Raw genomic sequence first — 23,487 nt, 5'->3', positions numbered from 1 at the left:
TCTGGCACTGCTTAAGCATGCAAATTCATATTGTCCATTCTTGTATGCATCCAACATAGACAGAAGGAATCAAACTGCAAAGAAAATTTTCTGTGAGCCTTGATCGAATTAACTGTTGGGGCAGTGGTGTCCTCTAAGGCAAACAGGGTCACCCCTGGTGACCAGAGGTCTTCAATGGGCAGACCCACGCAAAACTAGTCAAAGGCAATAAAGAAAACTCCCCAGAACCAGCAAGAAACAACACTCAGGAGTGAGTGAGTTACAGGAATCTCTTGCCCTTTTCTATCCAAGAGCCAGTCCCACTAGAGAACTTAAACCCTGAACAGATGCTCTCCCACTCCTCACCACTCAGGAGAGCGGGACACAAGACACGGTAAGCAACGAAAATGTGCATCTTCTATTTATTTCCTCGTAACTCTTAATTTCTGTTAAAGCACTGAATTACTAGTGCTATACTAATTAAGTTCATTTTGGTTATCTGAACTAGTTATGAAAAAATACCCATCTAAATTAAATAGAGTAATACTGGATAAAAAAATGTAGGTTAGGGAAGAAACAAACCATCAACAAATATCGCCAGCTTTCTGTTCGGGAAGCAATTTCAGCATGAGCCTGTCTTTGCTCTGTTCAGACCCCAATTCCTATGTACCAAAGCCTTTAAGCACACGCTGGCCTTAAGCACACGCTTAAAAAAAGCTTTGCTGTGTTAGGACCTTCCGACTGGCACACAGGACTTTCGGCACTGCTTGCAACGTAATCCCCTGCAGTAAGCATGCCCTCTTTTCCAGGGTGTGTGACCTACTCACAAAATTTATGTCCAAAACAAAAAGATTATGTATTAAAAATCAAATCACATTGTGTCAATGTAATGATAATGCCCAATATACATCACCCTGTAAACTATGAAGCCCCCATGCTCACAAAATGCCAGTGAGATCAGAAGTCATACTTAGGAAAATAACTACAGTGCAATACACAAAAGAGACCTAAAACTAATACTTGTGAAACATCAGTCTTTCACGTTTGTGCCACAAGTGGCCAGTTCACATTACATAGCAATGGTCCACAGGTCTTTCATGTACATATCAACAAATAACATCTCCAATATTCTCCTCTAAGTTGCCCTCATTTAGCATGAAAATGGTTGAAAGAGTTTAAGTTAGTTGTATTTTTCAAAGGAGAAAAGTGTATCTATGAAAGAATTTTTTTTCCAGAATCATATGTACTAATATGGTTTTTATAATCCAAAACTGAACACAGTCCTTTAAATAAAAAGTTTTTAGTTAATATCAGTGTTTTGGAGCCTCCCACTGGCAGCCATCACACAGCTGAAGTGAACTATCCGCTGAATGGAGGGTTTATATTCAGGCATCAATGACTGTTTTGCTTTAAAAGAAATGAGTATTTCTGAGTTCGTATTTCAAATGCAATTTAAAAGATCATAAAGGAAAGAATCCAGCATTCATTGTGTGTCTCCCAGCAGACTACTTAATGTTCAAACACCTACTATGCAAAGGTCAAATGATTTCACTGAATGTAATGGTGGCAAAAAAATTCTGCAGCACTGAAAAAAATATCAGATGATCAAGGAAAAACCTATGGACCTGAGATCTCGCAAGAGTCACAATAAATAATGTAGATTCAGTTCAGTAAGAAAGAAAATTGCAAAGTTGTGTCAGGAGAACCAGATTGAGAAAGATAATAGGTAAAATACAAATTACATACTTTAAAGTAATACAGCAAATGAATTTTTATAAAAAAAACTTTTCTTACACAAATATTGCTTGCACAGAATCGAAATAAAAAATGTATTCAGATGGAGGACCTCTGAGGTATTCTGCTGCAGGCAGCAACATGGATAGCTGAACTTATAAACAAAAATCCAATGTAAATAGTTGTGCTAGTTGTAACATACACAGGGTAAAGCTGCAGTGAGCACTCATTCAGGAATGAGACAGATTATAGGTAAAACCAATAAGAAACAAATTTACTCAAACGCTTATCTGAAGCAAACAGCAAAGGCTAATAGGTACCAATTTATTTTCCATTTTATTGTGCTTTTCCTTCCTTGACATTTACATTATTTTAGGCTCTCATTCTCTCCAACACAAAGAGGTTCCAAAGTGTTCCACTTGCTGGCGGTCCTGGCTCTTCAAAGCCAAGATCCCACCATCAACTAAAAAGAGCTGGAAACAACACCAAGGATTGCCTATCTGCCTCTGTGATCTACTGCTATGCAAGACACATTTGGTGGTCACCAATGGCACCTGAACTAGAGAGATCCAGTGGATCTCTCCACACCAATGGATAGGAACATCAAGGGCAGGAGGCAGATACGCAGCTGAGCAGCAAGCAAGGAAAAAATCGAACAAACAGGATTAAAGCATGTGTAGAGGGAGAAGAAAGCTGGAAAACTATATGGACACAGTTAGAAGAAAAAATAACAAACACAAAACAGAAGGCAAGTCAGCAAAGAAGAGAAGAGACAAGGCAACAGAAAATAGGGAATAAGGTAACTAAGAGCAAAAGTACAATGTGATGTTCACTTTCTGGAAAAGAATACAGCATTTCTCACATTAAAGTAATGGGAGGTTTTAGTTTGTTTTGGTTTTGGAGTTTTTTTACTTTTGTGTATAATAAACAAATCTTGACTGATCTTGTATTCTAACATCTAACATCAAAACCTGAATTTTGGTAACTTAAGCTGGTGTATCATTAAAAAAAATAAAGCTCTGGCTAGATATTTAAAAATATTAGACATATCCGATAAAATACAAAGTAAAGATGGAAAATAAGGTGCTAAATCGATATTACAACTGAATGAGACTTCTGTTAGCTAGCTCACAAAAAAAAGAACAGTGTAGATGCTACTAATTTTATATATTAATACAAAGATACATAATTTTGACTATTAAATTATGTTCAGAAACATACATACGTTTTTTTCTGTGCTCAACCAGCGCAACAGCCTGCTTTGCTGAGCATTTTGAAAACCAGTTGTCCCCAAGCAGAACAGTAACCTCATTGGTGTGGACAAGTTTCCCTGGCATGAAGGCAAGAGGACCAAAAGGTACCTGTCAAAGGCACAGAAGAAACAGCTGAAAATCACTAGTGAAAATACAACCTAGACAGTCATTCATGTCTTAGTGTTAAAAAAAAAAAAAGTAAAACACAGAGTTAAAGAAATAAAAATTCTACAGCAGTTATTTAATGACTAACCCTTCATAAATATTGAAATGATCAGATCCATCTAAATTTAGTATTGTACTTACAAAATCAGAAAAGTGGCATTTAACTAGAAAACTTGTTTTGTGACATTAAACTACAGTATAGCTGAATGCTCACATGGAAAACAAATTCACTTAATCCTAACATGTAAGCCTTGATAATAAAAATGTTATCATTTAGGTAAGTTACATATTGTTATACACAGACTACATTCAGTTCCTAATAAAAGCACATTTAGCTTTGCTAAATTTTTTTTAAATACTGAAATAGGTATCGTCAACTCAAAGGTGAGTTGCTTTTCTCAGTATCTGTATTGGTAATAGTAAGTACCGAGAAACCTCAGTGTAAGTTTGTGGGGCTGGTAGCTGGATCGCAGACCGTGCTTGGTCTCACTTTGTTTTATTATTCACCAGGATGCAGACCTCAACCTTCGAGCGGCGCTGCACCAAGCAACGCCCGTCCTCCAGTGACCCTCCAGGCACAGGAACCAATACACAGAACCAGAACACTTCCGACAGGAGTACACAGGTGATAAACACGTTTTATAACTTTAAGAGGTGCTTCTTAAAACGTTTAACCCCCGTTTCAACATGTTACAATCTATGGGACATTATTCTTTGATTTAAGACACCTTCCACAGCCCACACCTTACAGACGGTGCTTGGGCAAGTCCTGTCACTGAGGAGGAGCCTTGGCCACCCTCACTCCTGTCTCCTGCACCAGCCCCCTGCGTTCTTACCCTCAGACCTCCTGCCACCTGCCTGGCTGCCTTTGGGCTTCGATCGCAAAGAAATGAGGAGACCAAAATCGAGTTAAAGTTAAAATGGAGGTGGCAAAAACCTAACAACTACGTCCCTACCAAGTTTTCTCTTTCTTAGGGTAAAGAGAGATGTGTCTCAGCCAGTTTCTATCAGTTCCTTCTACTTTATTCCTCTGGGTAGCCACTTGCTTTCTCATTGCATTTGTGCTGAAGCAGAGCCCTTGGCCTGGTGGATCTGTTTCCTTGGAAAGCGTCTTCCATAGCTTCAGTATCCAGGAGGGCACCAATCATAGAATTGTACAATAGTTTGGGTTGGAAGGGACTTTTAAAGGTCATCTAGTCCAACCCCCCTGCAATGAGCAGGGACATCTTCAAGTAGGACAGGTATTCAGACCCCCTGAAAGTCCAAAACAATTCTGCAGCAGGCAGGGTCCTGACGCTAAGACTATGCAGAATGTGCTTCTCCTGCACATGTACCCTTCCTGACTTGGTTTTCAAGTAGCAGACTGCACCATTTGCCTGTTCGCTCTTCCCCCAAAATGATGAAAGCAAAATTGAAAACATATGAAAATATTTGGCTAACAGAATATGAACTATTTATATACATTTAAAATAGCAGATGTGAGTTGACATTGCTGCTTCAACCAAGAATAAGCCCTATCTAGCTTTTTTTAAAATAGTTTTTTTCCTATGCTTCGAAACAACACAATCTTTTTGCTTTCCATCATGTGGCCACACATACGCACGTCGTGATGGGACTACACACACAAAATCCAGAACTGAATCATTAGCACAGGAAAGGGAAACACTCTCTTTTCCCACATGGTAAATGTACTCCAACGCCATCTTACTAACAACTCAACTCTATATGCCGAGCCAGGCTGCCAAGGAAAAAAGCAGTCAGGCCCTTTGTGCTGAAATTAGCCATTCAGTTATTCACAGTACAACTTCCCTCCCTTCAAAGATATATCTTGAATTGGACCTGAGAAGGAGGGAGGGAAAAAAGAAAGAGAGAAGAGCCAATTTGGTCAAAATTCTGGTGAGCACAAGCCAACAGGGTAAAGTTTACCAAGGGAGCTGTGCAGTTGTTAGGGAAGATTCAAAGCACCAGAAAAGATCGCTATGTCAATTTGAAGATCGGTGATACAGAAATTAGCAGCACCTTTTTATGTAAAAATCAATGTTCTAGGGTTTATTTCCATGAATCAGGAAATACTACGGCCACTTTCTTCTCAGGAAATGACTAAGTATTGTAATTCAGTCATAATTATAGTTTTCTATACAATAGCTTTACGTATCAAACATGTCAGGTTTTGTGTTAGCATTTATGTCATCAGTTCTCAGTTGTCAGTAACGTTGTAATTTACAACAGATTTCAAAGAAAAGAGAAACAAACAAAAGCAAAGGTTTAACTATTATCATAATAAATGTAACATTACTAAGTACTACATGGCAACCTGAGTAACACCTCACCGCCAGTGCAGATACCTCAGTTACTACAAATTTTAGCCCTTTTCCCTCTGTGAACTCTAGAGCGTACGTACCATGATATCATAGGACAGTTTATCGGGCAACGTACGGAGTCGTTCCTGAAGAGCCTCATAATCGCTCTCCACCTTCTTCCTGTTGACAAATTCAAGTTGATTCAATTTCATATCTAAAGTAAAGAGTTAGTGTTTTTCTGCTAGTAATTCAACAAGGCACAAAAAATACAGAAAAATAGACTATTTTACTCTTAAGCACATACAATAACTTATTTATAAAAGACTTGGGATGACAAATATAATAGCTAGATTATTTTAGAATAACGTCCGTTAAAATAGGGACGTGATTATTTTAGACCGTGCACATCTCTCTCTGATTTTGCATTTTTTATAGTGCAAAGAATCAGTTTTTTCACTAGGATTTGGCATATCTCACTCCATGTTCAAGTTCAACAGTTATACCACCATCAATATTTAGAAAAATAACTGAAAATCCAGTTTATACTTTATAAGAGGCAAATTCTTCAAAGTATCACTTGCAAAAAAGGATTCATGACCTTGGTTTCAGCTGACATAAATGGGCACAATTTTAATTAATTCTGATTTTCACGTGAACTTTGTGTTCCTACTGAGAGTCAACACTCCTGAAAGATGGCTTGACCACCAGGATCCTGTCACATCTTCAATCCCTGACAAGGGACAATACAGGTGAGAAACATCCCTTCTGCTGCTTCTCTATCCAAAATGTAAATAAGGCTCAGGCTACATGTTGCTACCCAAGACAGAAATGGCTTGGTGAACTTGGACAAATTATTCCCAGAGCAGACACCTGGCTCTTCAAAGGACTTTGCAAGATACAGCGTTTCAGTTGCTGCAGGGATTTTCCTTTGTGTGCAAAACAAGCAACTACACTCCCTCTAAAAAAGCCTTCTTTTGTGAAGACATTCTTAAATACTTAAATTCGGCTGGAAAAAGTCTTTTTTTGGTCCATTGACCGCTGCCATTCTGAAGATGGTCAGAAATCAGCTCCTGCATGAAGTAGCTGGCATATAAATGTCAGGTTTGATGATATTGTTTACTTGTACTTCAAAATAGTAAACATAGATATGGTAGTAAATTCTGCAATAAAAGGCAACTGAAAGCACGGAGCAGCACACTTAACAACGCTGACCCAAGCTGCAAATTACAGGTTTTCTGAGGATGATTCAGGAAAGCAATCTATAAATGTGCTGAAAAATGAATGTCATAGCTGATAACACAACTCTCAAAATACTATCATTGATTTTCTTAGATTCATAAGCAGAGTGAAATCTTCTTCAGCATTCATTATAAAAAATTATCTGATACTCCTATGTTTTGACTCATTTGCTTCCATAGTTGAACTTTGCTGTAATCACCCTACTTTATACCTGGAGCACTTCATATTTTAAGTTGCTGAACTGATCCTGAAAAAAGGAATTTAGGTTTTTACGCCACTTGGACATTAAAACCATATTCCATATAACTGATTTACAAAAGATGCTTGCTGCTGCTTTGGTTTGACAGAAGATTTCTGCCAGACATTTTAGGCAAGTTTCTCTGTCCACTGCCCACATCGAAGTGAAAATATAATTCACTTCCTTCAAAGAGGAAGGACAAACTCATGAATCTTAAAATTCACCGAGATGTTGGGGGGGGAGGGGGCAATAGAATGACAACTTGGTGTCAACAATATCAATTACTTCATGATATTTACAGAATCCAGCCTTTGCCTCACAGAGATCTGTATTTGAGAAATAGACACTGATGCACTCCAACTACTTGCTGAAAAACAAATGCAATCCCCAAGCTGAAGGCCTTGCCCCTGTCTCAAATGCGAAGAGAAGACTCCATGGGAAGAGAACAGTATGAAAATCCCCCCACTAGCAGCAGGATTAAACGTTCCCATCATTTCATGGCTGAAAGTCACTCAACATTTCTTCATTAATCTGAAAAGATACTGCCTTTAAGGTCTGAGTGCTGCCCGTTACTGAATAATCTGATTAGGGTACGGCAGAAATCACTTGCTACAAAAGCTATTTTGCTTTACAGAGCAAAGTATGTTTCTTTTTTTTCAGTGGGACTACTGCCCTTTGCCCATCAAACCTCCACCATGGGAATCTCTAGAAGTGTGGCCACATCCTGAACTGGACCGTCGAGAGAAAATTAAAATCAATCCTTTTAATTAAGTGGCCTGAAACAGCATTACTTAAGGAAGGAAGCTGACCTCCCTCTTCACCTACAGCTGATGGCCAGAGGAGCTCTGGGGTGTGACAGCGCTACGCTCGGTCCCCATACGCAATGAAGAACCAAAGTGAACAGGGAGGATGAGTATTGGGACTCCAGCTGTGAACCCGTCCCTAGAAGGGGAAACACATGTCTAGATGTTTAATCCCATACCAGACCCACTACTGGATTCAGGGCTTTAGAAATATACCTCAAGAAGTGTACTAAAAAATGAAAAAGAAAATAATTTAATGGAAATATATTGAAGCTGAGCGTTTTAAAACCCTATTGTTATTCACCCAATTCTATTTAACATTCTTCTGTGTCACTGACTACTTAAAAGGTCTTATATGAACAAATTACTCAGTTGAAACAAGAGCACTCGGCTCTTGCACAATCAAGATCTAAATAGGGGTACTAAATTTTAAATAATTTTTTTATAAAGATTGTATGGATGCTGTATAAACTGCTTTTCTACATAAAAGATACCACCAGTTAGTTAGGTTTTCCTTTTGACATTCTGTGCCCAAGGCCCCCAAGTTCATGGGGCCATGGCCACAGTTTGCATAAAAGCAAACACACGAGCAGCTCCTCCTTCCACAGCCAACCCTCCCACCCCACTCCACAAACCTCAGCCATTTTTATAAAAGGAAATGTGTCACAACTTTCCAAACTTTAAAAAATCTGTTCGAATTCTAAGGCTTTCTGTCATTAGTTTATTTCTGAAAAACACTGTCTCTTAGTGAAAGAATGTACATGCAGAACTTCACAGAGGACCAAATTGGTAAGGACACTGCAAAGCTCCTGAGAAAGTATGTGTGCTAGGGATATTCTGCCTGACTTCACCATAGCAGCACCAGTAGGCACTTCAATAATATTTCCCTTATTGAAAATTAATGCAGTCTCTGAATTTTAAACATAAATGAAATATATTAGTTTTAGATTATTTTTGCGAGCCAATAGTCAGAATTTAATATGATGATGTGTATAGATTGCCTTGATTTTTTTCCTCTTATCCAGTGCTTGCAGCCTATGTGCATTTAAACTAAAAACATTTGATACACACTAAATATAAATTATTTGCTTGGAGATCTTTCAGGCATGAAGAAAAAGCCTCTTAAAATAAATTTAAAATATTATATGCTTGATGATGTATAACCAAAGGTTTAATCTCCCCACTAAAGGGGCAGTTGCTGTGATTCTGCAATAACCCTGCAGACAATAATCAAGACAGCTCCTGTTGTTCTCTCAGTAAAATCATGGTAAACACAGCATGGATATATTGTAATTTGATATCTGTAAGATCAACTGTTATATCTCACAGTAACTCATAAGATAAGATTTCATTCACCATTAAATGTACATTTTCCTCAGACGCCATACAAAACTATTATTTACGAAGCATGTTTTCTATTAACCATAAATTGCCAACAGAGAAAAAAGTGCCCAGAGATAATTTTTTTACATAACAAACCATTTCTTTCTAAGCATTACAAACTAAGCTTTATCACATGCTTTACTGGGGGAAAAAACAGGAAAAGATTACTTTCACGTTGTTTTAGCACATCTGGGGCAGGGAGGGAGCAGAATTTCCCTACTTGCTCCATCGTTAGAAAGAAAACAACAAGAATAATTAATTCTACCCTGGGAGTACCTTTTCACCAATCAGGCAAATTCAGCATTCATCCCACAAGGTTACTCAGGGAAAAATGACAAATGAGCCAGGTATTTAAAACAGAAGTATAAACACTAAGGTTCAGTGTATTTGTGATTTAAAGTACTGATATCAGTGGAAAGTATACACATTTTGAACAGAGTACATTGCAATAATTCTGAGCTATCGCTAACTATAATCCCCAAAACATGCTAGTAGGATTTGGCTATCACTAGAATAAATAGCAGTACTTTACTAAAATATAACTAGGTTACTCATCAGCATTTTAGGCATGTAATCAAACATTTTTCACTTACCAGTGCTGGATTTTTTCTTGGCAGCTAGTGACCACCTGTCATTAAAACAGATAACTACTCATGAAAAAACAAGGCTAAGCACACAGCTGCAATGTCAATGCATCAGAAACTAGAACAGTAGCTTTACAGATTTGGTGGTGTCTCTATATACATTTTTATTTGTCAGTGCAAAGGCATGTGAATGGTAGTTCTTAAGCGGCACACTTTATCACACACTAATGCAGACTGATAACCACAGAAAAAATTACAGCTTTTCAATTCATATTTTGGTACAATACCTGCTCCATAACTATTAGGTGACACACGATATAAGATAAGTAGTAGTTTGTGCAATCTGGAGATCTATTTCCAGTGTTACATGTTTGCAGAATAAGAAAACAACATAAATTATAACAAGACATCAATGTAACTTCCATACTCATTCATTAAAAAACAAAAATAAATGAACCCCACAGCACCAAAAACATTTTTTCCTTTATCAGTACATCAACAAATGTTTCTACAGGTCGTTTTAATCTGAAAAAGCACAAATTAATTTTGTGGTGTTTAAATACAAGGATATTTGACAGCATTACAGGCTGCTGGCTTCCCTTCTGCTCTTTCTGGGTGTCAAAAAAAAAAGGAAGTTTTAATCTGAGTATTTCACTTACTTCTTTATGCCATAGGCTTTCCCAAGAGATCCAAACTAATTTACAAAATAAAGTGCATTGTTAAAATGAAATATTTTTTCTTTTTTAATTGTATTTTTTTAGACTATGTAGATATAGCAAACAGACAAGATGCTGAAACCTGTGACCTTCTCTGACACAATTACGTGGAGATTTTGTCTTTCAAAACATATTCTGATCTCTGAATAACGGTTACCAAAAATATAACAAAGAATTTCATTCAATTATATGAAATGCAATGAAGCCATGAGGCAATTAAGTATGTCTAGACATCTTCTCAATATAAGCATTTTCTAGATTTTTTCTTTTTTTTACAAATTTTGTTTTTCCTATAGCCAAAATAATGCTAACATTTGAAAGCAATTAATGAGAAACTTTGCAGAGAAAACAATAACATACATTCAAGTATCACTGAAATCACTGGAGCAGATAATTCTTTTTTTTTTCCGAACAACAGAATGAAAGACAATTTTTTTTTTAGTTAGCATATGTGCAGCTATTGCAGAACAGATCTCAGACCCTGCACTTTCTACTCATATAGGAGTAAAAAAAAAAAAAAAAATATAGAACTACTTTGTGAGCTAATAATTCTTTAAACAGACTAAAGTACTTAAATGAAAAGGATCAGCTCTACATTTGTGGTTATGCTATTTCGTAATCCATCAGGAAATTCAGCCAGGTAACTCCTCGCGCCTAAGCCAAGTTTAAATTTATCATTTGCTTTAAACTCCTATAGATCAAATGTCTAGCAAATATTTTCATTCATGTGCAAGCTAACTATTTTTAAGGTTAAGAATAAATGTAGACTTCTGTAGGACATCAACTCAGAAATCTAATTCATACTATTATATTAAGACCATTTTAAGAGTAAAGTTTCTGTAAAAGGTACAAATCATACAGCACAGCGACGTTTGGTAACAATGCTAACACGCAGTGGAGACCACCACTCGCAAGTAGAAGAGTCAGAGCCTATTCTATCAACATCCTTCATTCTTTCAGATTTGGTAGTGATTGTGAAGTGCACAACATAATTAAGCACACAAAAATGTTTATGAAATCCTTTAAGAAAGTTCCAGTTTAATTGCCCCATTACAGATGAAGATGGAAAAGGCAGGAAGCTTTCCATTCCCAATACATGACTTTCCATGCATGAAGTGAGCTAAAAGCACAAAAAGAAAAGCCCTGCAAACCATAAGAGCAGCATGTTCATTAACCTCTACATGATAATCCTTTCGTAGCTGCATATTAACTAGTTACATATTCATAATCATTTACATTATTTAGAGGACCTTCTATGAAAATTTCCAGGCTATATCCATTAGCTACAATGTTAAAGGTTACAGAAGATAGTCTACTTAATGTTTCCAGGAAGCTTTTTTAATTAGTAAATATGTAAATTGGGCACATACGCTTTTTATGTTTTTAAAAAATAGTCCATCAGTAAAACAGCATAGGGGCATACGCTGTTTCCATTGCCCTTTATCCCCTTTAAAAAAAAAAAAAAAAAAAATCAATAACACCAATCAATTTTAATTTAATTCTTCTTCTTTGATATAATCTCTCTTGAAGGGATACTAAAGGGTGGAACAAACAACAAACCTTTTCGTTTCAGTGGCCAGCATAAAATGAGACCTTTTACAGAAGTGCTAAAATATACCACCTTAAAAATGTTTCAGGCTGCACTTCTGGAACTGAACTCTATTAAAAAAAATAGAGAGAGAATAAATATTGAAAAACAGATGGAGATCAATTATGCATATGTCCTTTATTAGGTCAGTCACACTGTTTGGATAACAACTGGTTTTATCACAGCAAAGAAACAAATAGATAAAATATATAAACAAATCTTTGATTCTTTGCCTTTAATCAAACATGGGAAAATCATTAGTCCATCTTCTACACATAATTTATATCTAGAGTTACAATTAAAGAATGAAAATTCCTTTCAGGGTAAATAAAATAAATGACCTATTTGTTTGTTCATTTGAGTTCAATTTGTCTGGACACCTAGTGCCGCCAACTATGCATTACTTTTAAGACATGGTAGTGGAAGTGGTATCAATAAACTCTGAATTCTCCCCTTTCAGGCATAAAAATGTATGAGTTTGTGAATGCATGCAGTTATCAATGGCTTATCTGCATACTAAAATATTTATTAAACTACTCTTGCAGCAAACTTAACATTACCTAATCATGGATCTGGTTATTAAAACAGGATCCACCATCGGAAAACACATTCTATAGTCTTAAAAGAAAACAAATGGGCAAATATCTTGTTTCCTTCCTTTCCTCCAACAGCAACTTGATAAAATTTAGTGCTTCTACAGCCCCTGACCAGACAGAGCCACACCTGGGAGCTCTGCGAGCGGCCGCCCAGGACAGCCCCGGGAGAGCACACCTTGTGCACCTGTAACCCAAAGTGTAATTCCTTCTGGATTTAAAACCAAACCATTAAAGCAGCAGATTACATGTTGGTTCTGCTCTCATTACTAGGAGCTTGAGCTATTTAAAGGGAAGAGTACGTTGCTGCTTTAAGGGAACATCTTGTTTCTAGGTTTCACAAGCAGAGTCACAGCAAGGCTGAGGGATCAGCTTTAGACCTGTGATCATTCCCAGGTGTCCCCCAGTTCCACCGTGCCAATCTGAACACAGGGCAGCTTGCAGGCTAGTGACTCCCAGTCACCCCCAAACAACTCCTATCATACAGCCAAAGGCTTCGTTAGCTGTTTGAAGGCAGAAAGTTCCTTTTATCTTCAACACTCACTCTCTTCCCAGTCTATCTATCTATATTCCACCCTCTCCGGGATCTTCCATCTGAAGAGCTCAAAAACTCTTCCATGAATTAAAGTGTACAGCGCTTCGGAAAAGCACTGCACTGACTTTACAGGCTGCGTAACTTAACCACTAACACTGGTCAGGAACAGGGCTAGAAACAGAAGACAGACCTCCTAACTCAGCAGCCAGGCACTACCATCACTTGCAACGTTTCCCTGGGAATGAGGATGGGCGAGAAGGATGCTGTAGCACAAAGCTGATTCTTAGCCGTACGTGCCCATGGGTCTGTAACCAGTTCCCCATGACCCCACCTTTCCCCAGCAGGTCCTCGCCCTCACCCACAAGGGCACCTCTTTCTTCCACCTGATTTTTCCTTACCTGTTGCTTCTGCACATTTCCATTACTAACAGCTGAACATAATTCTCTGTGGTGCTTCTGATGATCAAGGTGGTGCACAAATAGTTCTGCTCTCCTCTCCAGTCCAAGACTGTTTTGTTTTATTTAGGTAGTTCTCCAAGGTGGAGTGTATCCATGCAAACGCCTCTCTCTCCTAAGCAGCCAGTCACTGCCTACAAAGGTGATGGTTTTAGCACGCTGAGGGTAATTCTTCTCTCTCTCATCTGTTCTGAACAGCAATGAGGCAAGCTGCCAAGTCAGAATTTTATTTATGTCTCAGCTCATGAAAAATTATAAGCAACAGAGCTGATACTAGTATTATATGTAGACAGTTTTGGGTACCAATGCTAAACCTGCTGTATCCGAGTCACACAGTTATGTTCAAGTCTAAAGAACTATAAACTGCTATTTTTAAGATGAAAGTTAATGTCAATGAAAATGATGAAAATAAAAATTCCTAAATGAACGAGAGGTTTTTTCCACACTTCGGGGTATGAACGTGGAAATAGGTAGCATGGCAGAAAAGCAAAGTTTCTCTTTAAATGAACTGCAAGTTAGGCATTTAAGAGGCCGAGAACACGTGTGCTGCTTCTACATGCATACTTGTATATTTTGCTTCAAAACCGTGGCTCACAATCTGGCTGGTCTTCTGAAATTAGAAGCTAGGGACACAGATCTAATCCCAGCTCTGATTCTATTTCTTCTATATGGCCTTGAGCAAATCACAACCTCTCAGTCTACATTTCTTCATCTGCAAAATGGGGATAATAGTATTAACCTACCCACCTCAGAGTGTTTAATGATGATTAATTAATGTGAGAAAAGCACTCTAAAGATGTAAGAGCACTATATAAGTGATAAAGCATTATTTACCACTTGAAAAGTAATCTGAATAAAATCAGATATGCAAGTAATTTGTTTACATGTAGCAATAATATAATTTGTGACTATTTAATCTTGAATTAGTCTCACTTTAAACATCCCTTTCAATCACATTTCCAGTTACTTAGGGAAAATGACAGTATGGAATAGTTTTTGTGGAAGCAGAGCAAGTAATGAGGTGGTAATTAAAGTAAGGGTCTAATAAAGTCTAAAACCAACGATTTGCCTTCAGGAGACTGTCCCTGCCATTTGGGACTGTGTAAAGATCCGTCTCGACCTTGGTTCTGTTGTTCAGAACCTTCCACGAACTACAGTGGAAGTGTAAGCTTGTTTTCTGAAATGCAGATCCATGTTTGCAAGGCTCATGATAAATCCAAGATAATTTCCACTACTGACCTAATTCAGATGACTCCAACTCTGCACGGTTTTAACTGCTTAACCTTGTACATTCAAGTATTTACTGCAGTTGATACATGCACATGAGCTGCCTCCATCTGTAAATGTTTGCGGTATCAAGACCCACTCTGCCATGCAACTCATGCATGAATTTCTTTGTCGCACACCCAAACCCTAAAAGTTTACTGATGAAATAACTAGTTCACAGTGTGACTTTACATTACAGAACACCACTAATGGGTGGTCAAATATTTAATCATCTCTTGGTAACAAGGCTGTAACAATCCACACGCAAAATAAACATTTAAAATGAATTTTCTTTTTTTCCTCTAGGAAACTACACAGTACTTGCCTAAAACACAGCAATCACTGATGGAGAAAGACAGAATTAACATTTGCACAATTGTTTTTCCTAAAGTCCCATTTTCAATCAAAAAATGAAATAAAACTATTAAAAGTTCTTCAGTCTGTTGACACACTGTATGATCTAATGGGAAAGGAAGAAAGCATTTCTGAGCTCTCATATTCATTTATTAAATCATATTACTCAAAAACACTACATTTCAACAAATTATTAACATAAATCCCCCTTTGGGTGGAAACTTTTGCCTTTCAAAGAGATGTGTTTGGGAAGAATACTGAAGGAAAAGAGAGACTGAAAGAAATTTGAATCATGTCAAACATTTCTTTCTAAAGGAAAAAAATCTTATTTAGAAATATAACCACAATTTTTACCTTTCTCTACAAGAAAACAAGTGAAGATCTACTAATTTTACATTAATTGTGCACACACAACTGGGTCTCTCAGTTTTGCAGAAAAAGTAGTACATAACTATTATTTATCAATAAATAAAAACTAAGTTCTGACCAAAATGATTTTGGGGCGCTTAAAAATTCTACTAGAAACATCTAAGAATTATAAAGCAGACAGAAAATGCTTCATCTCTTTGCCAGCTGGGAAATTCTGCCCTCTCAAGACTATTTTATCTTGTGACCGCTGCTGTGGTCACAGGTCACGCAGACAAGTAACCTACAGTTACCTTGCAGTAACGGCACAGGCACACGTAAGCGCGGCAGCCCACTCCCCTGTGACAGCCAGGCAGCCAGCGTAAGCTCGCGCGAGCCAGCGCCCTTCTTCCTCGTGTCCAGCCACGAGCTCCCAGCACCTTTATGCTGTTTTGCTGTTTGTCAGTCCCTCTTGGGAGTCATTTCAACTCACAAACCCAACAAAAATCCCAACGGCAACAGGACGTTTTCCGCTAAGTGAGTGAGTTTAATTAGCTCTCAACCAACTGAACTGATGCAAGCGAGGAACAATCTGGAGTAAGGTCTCATCTTTCCCTGGTAGCAAGTCCGTATCCATGTCATGTAACTTCACCTTGAGACAGAGCTAAGGAACTTGTAACAATATTTTAGCTGACTTCGGGTAAATGTATTCATGTGGCTATGCCATATCCAGGCTAGCTCACATACCAAGACAGCAGCAGACAACATAAGCATAGAACTCCCATGATCTAACTTACCAAACACCTCAAGCAGGTTTTGCAAGCTTTGATGTTGTCTATGGTGCAACAACTATGCTGCTAGCAATACCCGAGTTACCTAGCTTAAAATTTACATGATCCATGGCATCTGCCTCACAGACATACCTTCAGGCTGTGGTTCAACATTCAGCCGCTGTCCTGAGTAAACTAGTCATCAGTCCCTCCCTGTCTCCAGCTACCCAGTTCCACCGTCTTATCCTTCCAACCCGACACAATCTGCTGGCAGATGTTTGTGATGCTGCACAATCAACCAGATTAGGGAACCACACTGGCTGAAAAATAATCCAGGAAGGAAAAAGAAGCAAAAAGTCAACAACAAAGTTTGTTTTTAAGCTGGATCCCAACCCAGGTCACTGAGCAGCGTCACAAATGTGCCACCCTAAAATTGCTCAAAGGCAGAAGCGAACAGTCACAACAAAACGTAAGATTAAAAAGTTCACCAAATTAATCTCCTTCCTGGATAACTCACATGATCATTAATGAAATTTTTGAACGAGCGACTGAGACTGTTGCACACAACTGCTCTAACTCAGTATGAGCACGGCCACGGCTCAAAGCGCCAGTCCAGTTTCACCCATCGCTGGCTCTGCATTTCCCCTGCCCCATTCGTGCTGGCATTTGACATGACCATTTTGGCAGGCGTTACTGGATTCCTCTTACCACGCAGCAGTCTGATCACAAGTGCTGGTACAAAAGTGGTAGAGGGATTCGCCCTTTTTATGGCGGTCAACTCACCAGTCAGCTTACACTAACAGCAAAATTGCAGCCTACGCTAACAGGCAAGAGGTACCACAAAACCAGCAACTGCCGAGTGCAGCCCAGCGTCCTCACGGCCCACCACAAAAAAATGAAGTCTCAGTGCAGCTGCTGCTCTGAGGGCCTCAAGATGGCAAGCTCTGAACTAGCATATCCATCTGCAAGACTGGAACTTCAAATTAAAACAAAATACAAGTTCACGGTCTCAAAGGAGGAAAGAAATACATGAGGCAAGGGGTACCTGAGTCAATCTGAGAAGACAGGTTATGAGCATAACTTCTGGAACAGAGACCTGCAAAGATGCTACAGATACTGAAGATGATTCCCAAACAGTACTCTGGTCACTGCATCCACTCACAGAATCTGTAGACATCTGTAGGAGCAGCACAATTCAGTAACATTTAAATTTCGTGGATATAATCTCATCTACATGTTTTGGTTACTGATGAGGCAGGACATATACAGACTTGCCCACTCCAGAATAAAGGCAACGCTCTTTAAACTCTTTTCTGAATAGTTTAATTACCATTAAAAAAATATTAATTTATTTCACAATTCTTGACACCACATAAACTAGTGGGTATTTAATTCATACTAATAAGAACATAGACAAATATTGACTACAAAAAGCAAAAGTAATGATCAGTTAACACTGGAGGAACAATGAGTATTACATTGAAAACTTCCAGATAATGACTGAATTAGCCCTTTTACTTGAAAGCAGCACATGAGAAAACATTATTGGAACCCACTATTACAAAAAAGCACTGGACAGGGTGGAGTGGATGTCATCACAGGTTTCTGAAGAGGTAATTGTCCAGGTAACTTTTAAAAAGGAATATGGCAAATGAAGCTTCAGACAGGTCCTTTTAAAAAGGAGCAGGCCAAACCAAGCTTCAGACACTATGTTAACTTTTCTCAGTTATTGTGCAAAATGAAGTCCTGCTGCACTGGTGTCTCGTACCCAGGCTTTCTCTAGATTCTGTTAACTTGGATGCAGGCTGGGAAAAGCGCAATACCCTGGGAGATGCTGCTCTGGAAAGCACACTGAATCTCACCTGCTGAGTCTGCAAGCAAGCGGTTCCAGATTTGCAGTGGCTCCTGCAGCAGCGTGAAGTGTACAAGACCCTACTCAGTCTCGCTGCTTTTTCAGACTGCAGGAACAGCTTTAAAACTGCCAAGTTGCTGATTTCATAGCACAGGTATTACGTGAAAGAGACTCAGACAGAAGCAGCCAGCCCCAGAAGTAATTCATACAGGAAGAAAACAATTTAAAAGAGTGTAAGTTTATGATTCTGTGATTTGTTTCCCCATAACCCACCTCCAAGTTGTTTAACTGTTAAAAAAACTGCAAGTACCCAGAATCTTGAAAACAATTTGGAAATTACAGATAATACAGCCCCACCATTTAAATTCATAAAAATTAAGAATATGTCATAATACACAGTGGCCAATGAGTTATGGTAATAGCTGCACTAAATCTAATTCTGCTTTCTTGTCATGATGAGTGACAGGAGAGTCACTTCCTTGTCCTAATTTTCCTAAAAGGAAAATTTAAAAATGTGTTTGTCAGTGCAATACAAAAAAAAAAAAAAAATCATCTTGCCAGCTAACACTGGAATCCTTTAGATTCTTCATGCCTGTGTTTGCACTCTACAAATGTCTCTTGGGTCTAATTGGTTCTGTAATGTCTCCCATTACGCGTATCTTCATTGCATTGCTCAGAAACTATAGAATGTATCAGCCCACTGTAAATTCACTGTCCACACAAGTGTTACCAAGTCACACAGATCCGACTCGTCAACTTCCTATCAGTTTCCTATCCTATCCCAACCCATTTGATTGCAGGAATAAATGCATATCAAATATTATATTTAAACACAAGCTCTATAGCATGAGACTCCACCTATTTAAATATTCATTTTATAATTCCTGTACTAACTTGCAATAGATTTAACGCAGTATTTTCAGCTAACATATATTGCTTTTGCACGTAATCCATGATACATACATTACATTCTTCTTACAGAAATATTCAAAACTTTACGCAAGCAGTGTGCTTCCAATGATGGTCTTTATCATGAAAATTACTAGGTATTCTTCTATAATTTATCCCCAAGATACACATTCTAAGTCATGTTTTTATACAAAGTGCCTTTAGTGGGAGCACTGAAAATTGCTTTTAACAGTTTGGTCTTACTATCACTACAAATTAACAAGATGAAATCTGTCCAACAGGCAGGCAGTCCTAAACAAGAATTAAAATTACTTTTCACCAGGGGTCCTAAACCTGGAAGTTGCAGCCTCAATCAGATTAAAGATAGAAAGTCATGAACATCCTGTTCTTTTAATATTTTTAAACAGGAAGGAAACCTCAGTTCACATGTTCTCCAGAGCAGCTCTTTAGCACTTAAAAGCTCAAAGTCGTAGCTGAACCAGGCTCGTACAATGGCCTGAATGTTAAAATAATCAACTGTGATTCAAATATTATCTTTAATTCTGCAGATAGATAATGCTGTATTTCACTATTACGCTAAAGGTTGCCTTCAGACAAATGGGAATAAATAGGTTTCTTCGTACTTAACCAAGCATCACTGGGACAGCACAACATCACAGTAATTGAAAGAAATATACGCGCCTGCTTAAATGCCAGTATACATATAGTTCTGGCTAAATAAATTTACTATTTGTTATGATGCTCATACTACAATTATTACTTTACCAAAGTACTGGATAACTAATTCTCTCTCATCTTTGTGCTAAGACCAAAACATGAGCCTTCAACTTCAGTAATTTTGTGAGAAAAATACGAATCTCTGAAAAGAGGCAGCCGGAATGAAAAGACCTTCTCCATCTTAAAATACAGTATTTTTGTAACTGAAAACACGGTTGTAATCCAATTATATATATTCATTGCATAGAGGGGAAGTCTACTATATCTTCATCATGACACTCCATTGTAACCAAGATATGTAGTTTAGTATAATTTCATATTGAAGCTGAAGCGCTCAATTTTTTTTAGCCAATTTGCAGAAATTATGTAAAGTTTCCCTATGATAAAATATAATTTTGGTACATCAGCCTAACAGAGGCTTAATTAATGGTCTCCTGGGCCTCTTTTTCCACTGGAGCAGATCTGTTTAAGGAGACTCTTAAACTTGCTTACAGAGGGGTCTTACCATGAACTGGGAATAATTCTACATAGTTACGACAGACATCCGCTTACACAGCAGACGGGTGACTATCACCAATTATCGGTATAATGGTTACTCTCTGTGAAGAATGGACGACGCAGAGTACACCAGCAGATCCTCTTGCTGTTCATCCACATTAATGGTCAGTGGGTTATGTAGATCTTTTAGTAATGATCTAGCGTGCTGTTCAAGAGCAGACACATTTGTGCACGGAGTATTCCAGACAAGGCGCATTTATTCAGTTTTCTTACTCTTAACTAAATGAGTGCGTGAGAAAGCAATACACGCTGAAGGTAAAGTCCTCTGTTATAACTGAGGAGCTCTAATGTGCATCTTAGAAGCAGCTTTAAAAAATTTCAATCGTATGACAAAAATGAGCAGAAAAATTGAAAGGTGTGCAGACTGTGGGCAAACGTACTTGTGCCAGTAATACACTGGCATGACGAGGAGTTCCGCAGCAACTCCCGCACCCACACCGAGCTCACTGGAAGGCTGGGACCTACGAGCCCGAAGTCACGCTTGTTAAATTAGCAGGGCCCGCTCGCCTTAGATCATGAGTGTGAGCTGCAGGAAAAGCTATCTCGAGTTTTGTACTGTGGCCGCACGCGGAACCAGCCTCCCAATTCTCAGGCATCATTTCTGCAGAGGACTTTGGCTCTTTCAAACCCATTCCAAACCCAATCCATGTTTTTTAAGGCAAGTCATGAACAATTAGTTTTTGGTACACCCGCTCTTCAAGCTAGCCCGTGAGATGACGCAGTTCGGAGACACCCGCCGGGCCTAGCACGGGGCCTGCCTGCAGGCCCGCGTGTCAGAAGGTGTGTGACGGGCCCTGCGACGGGCAGCACCGCAGAGCAGCGGGAGGAGGGTGAAAGACGCGCGTAAGAGCGAGCTGCGTACGCAGGCTTCGCGCTCGCACAACGGTAACGGTCCCCACGGCGTGCCAGGGCGGGCACGCCGACAGCAGGGCGCAGGGTGTGCGAGGGCAGGCCCGCGGCCTCCCCGGCGCTCGCCCGGCCTTTCCCCCCCGCCGACTCCCGCTCCGCGGCCTGACGCGCGTCGTTGTAACGGGCCCTTCGGCGACACCGCCGCTGCCAACCCGCTGACGGCGCTCCGCTCCGCGCCACCGCCCGCCCGCCTCCCGCCGCCCTCGCTCCCCGTGGAGGGGGCGGTCTCGTAGCGGCGCCGGCGGGGCAGCGCCGGCCCGGCCCGGCCCCGGGGGTGCTCCGGGTCCCCCCCGGCCCCGGCCGCCGCCCGCCTCGAACCGCCACCCGTGACGTCAGCGCCGTCACGTGCCCGCCCGCCGCACGCAGGCCCCGGCGCGTGCCGCCCGGGGGCCGCCATCCCGGGGGGGCTCCCCGCACCCCCCCCCGCCCCCGGGACACCCCCCCCCCCCCCGCGGCCCGGCCGCCCCGAGCCCCCCGCCCGCGCCCCCCGCCTCACGCTGCGGCCCGGCCCGGCCGCCTTGGCCTTTACCTTTTCGTGCTCCTGGCGGAGGCGGCCCACCAGCGCGGGGCTGAGCGGCGAGGCGCCGCCGGGGGCCTCCATGCCCGCCGGGCCGGGCCGGGCCGGCAGTCTCTGAGGGAGCCGCTCCGCCGCGCGGAGGGGGCGGCGAGGGGGAGAGGCGGCCGGGCCGGGCCGATCTCCTCAGCAGGGCGAATGAGTCCTATAGAAATGTTTGTGGAGGGCGAAGCGCCGGCTCCAGAGCCGCATCCACGCGGGGGCCGCCGCCGCCTGGGCCCGGGGCGCCGCTGCCGGGGGAAGCATCTCACACTCGCATTCTGGGCCGCGCCGCCGCCTGGGCCCGGCTCCCGCTGCGCCGGCGGGCCGGGAGAGCGCCGGCAGCTCGGTGCCGGCCGCCGCCTGCCGCCGCCTGCCTGCTGCACTCTGGGTAGCCAGCCAGCCCGCCAGCCAGCCAGCCCGCCAGGCGGCCCGCCGCGCCCGCGGGAGGCACCCGGCTGCGAGCCGCGAGAGGCGGGCGCTCCCCACCCCCTGCCCGGCCCGGCGCCGCGCCGCCGGCCCCGACCTCCCCGCGCCGCCGCGGCGGGCTGGGGGCGGGGGGCACGGCCGCTGCCTCCCGGCCCCCGCGGCGGGGTCGGGCGACCCCCGGGGGCGATCGGCGGCCTCCCGCAGGGCACGGCCGGGGCCGCGGCCCGCCCAGGCACCCGGGCCCGGCGCCGCTCGGTCTCCCTGCTCCCCCCGCCACCGGCGCCCTCGGCCCTGCACTTGCTCGGAGCGCAGGCCTGAGCTTCAGACAACCGAACCACCATCTGTGAGGCGTTTTGCTCGGCCTGCAACCATCCGAGATAGGCGCAAAGACAGAACTGTGTGGCTTTGGTAACAGGGAGGTGATGTCGCAGCAACCGCATGCCTGCTCTGTAGAGTTTACATTGTCGGGACGTCTGACAGCAGATAAACAGTAGGCTGCCGTGACCTGAAGGATTACAAAATACATTGACTGAAATCACTTGGAGCAGCACTCGGGCTTGCCTACACCGAGAAGTTACCGCATGGGAAGCGAGCGGCAGACAGCCGCTCTTGGAGTACCACAGAGTAACTGAGGTGCAGTAAATTCATTAGCTGATTTTGTGAACGGCATTAGACACGTCCAAAGTAACATGTTGGTAATGGAATGGAGCTGTACTTTAACAGCATGCTGGATCACGGCGCTGCTGAAGGCCTGAGTAACTTCACGTGGTGCTTGATGGCTGCTGCAACTCCAGCAGGTGTATTTTAACTTCCACGCATTAAACACCACATAGGTGGGTTCAGTTATAGGTAGACCTTGTGTTTACTGCTGCACCTTCCCCTTGAGTGAATAGGGGTTTATGAACACCCAGCATATATATTTGCCAGCGGAGCAGAGGGGCTTATATTGTCTTCCCCACAGGCACCGGCAGACATGTCATAAGATGGAGATACAAAGGTGCATCTTCCCTACCTTTAGATCAGGGGTTTCCTTCTCCTGCAAAATAAACAACACTTCCTTTCCATAGAGAACTAACCCTGTATACACCACAAAACAACTGTTTATTATACACATGACATAATATGTGCTGTGCACTTTTCTAAATCTAGGTTCCCATCCCCCTTAAAGAGCTTGTTAAAGCTCTACAGATGAGGAATTTAGAAGCAATTTTCAAAGCATGGTTACTCAAGCTGGAAGTTAGCTTTTAGCCAGACTTTAAT

The 23,487-nt window shown here is 41.4% G+C and overlaps 1 protein-coding gene across 1 annotated transcript in view; it reads right to left on the bottom strand.

Moving 5' to 3' along the window:
• URI1 (URI1 prefoldin like chaperone) overlaps positions 1 to 21,978 on the bottom strand; it is a 42,771-nt gene extending 20,793 nt beyond the window's left edge. The window contains exons 1-4 of the mRNA XM_082319756.1: positions 21,775 to 21,978; positions 9,688 to 9,722; positions 5,533 to 5,611; positions 2,939 to 3,074 (exon numbers count right to left, since the gene is read on the bottom strand). Of these exons, the coding sequence (XP_082175882.1) occupies positions 2,939 to 3,074; positions 5,533 to 5,611; positions 9,688 to 9,722; positions 21,775 to 21,846 (322 nt within the window). The 5' untranslated portion in view covers positions 21,847 to 21,978. The remainder of the gene's footprint in view (positions 1 to 2,938; positions 3,075 to 5,532; positions 5,612 to 9,687; positions 9,723 to 21,774) is intronic.
• Positions 21,979 to 23,487: the final 1,509 nt, after the last annotated feature.

The sequence above is a fragment of the Platalea leucorodia genome, assembly GCF_965183815.1.
Source record: "Platalea leucorodia genome assembly, chromosome: 8".
Lineage (NCBI taxonomy): Eukaryota > Metazoa > Chordata > Aves > Pelecaniformes > Threskiornithidae > Platalea > Platalea leucorodia.
This window is presented reverse-complemented; position numbering and strand designations above follow the sequence as displayed.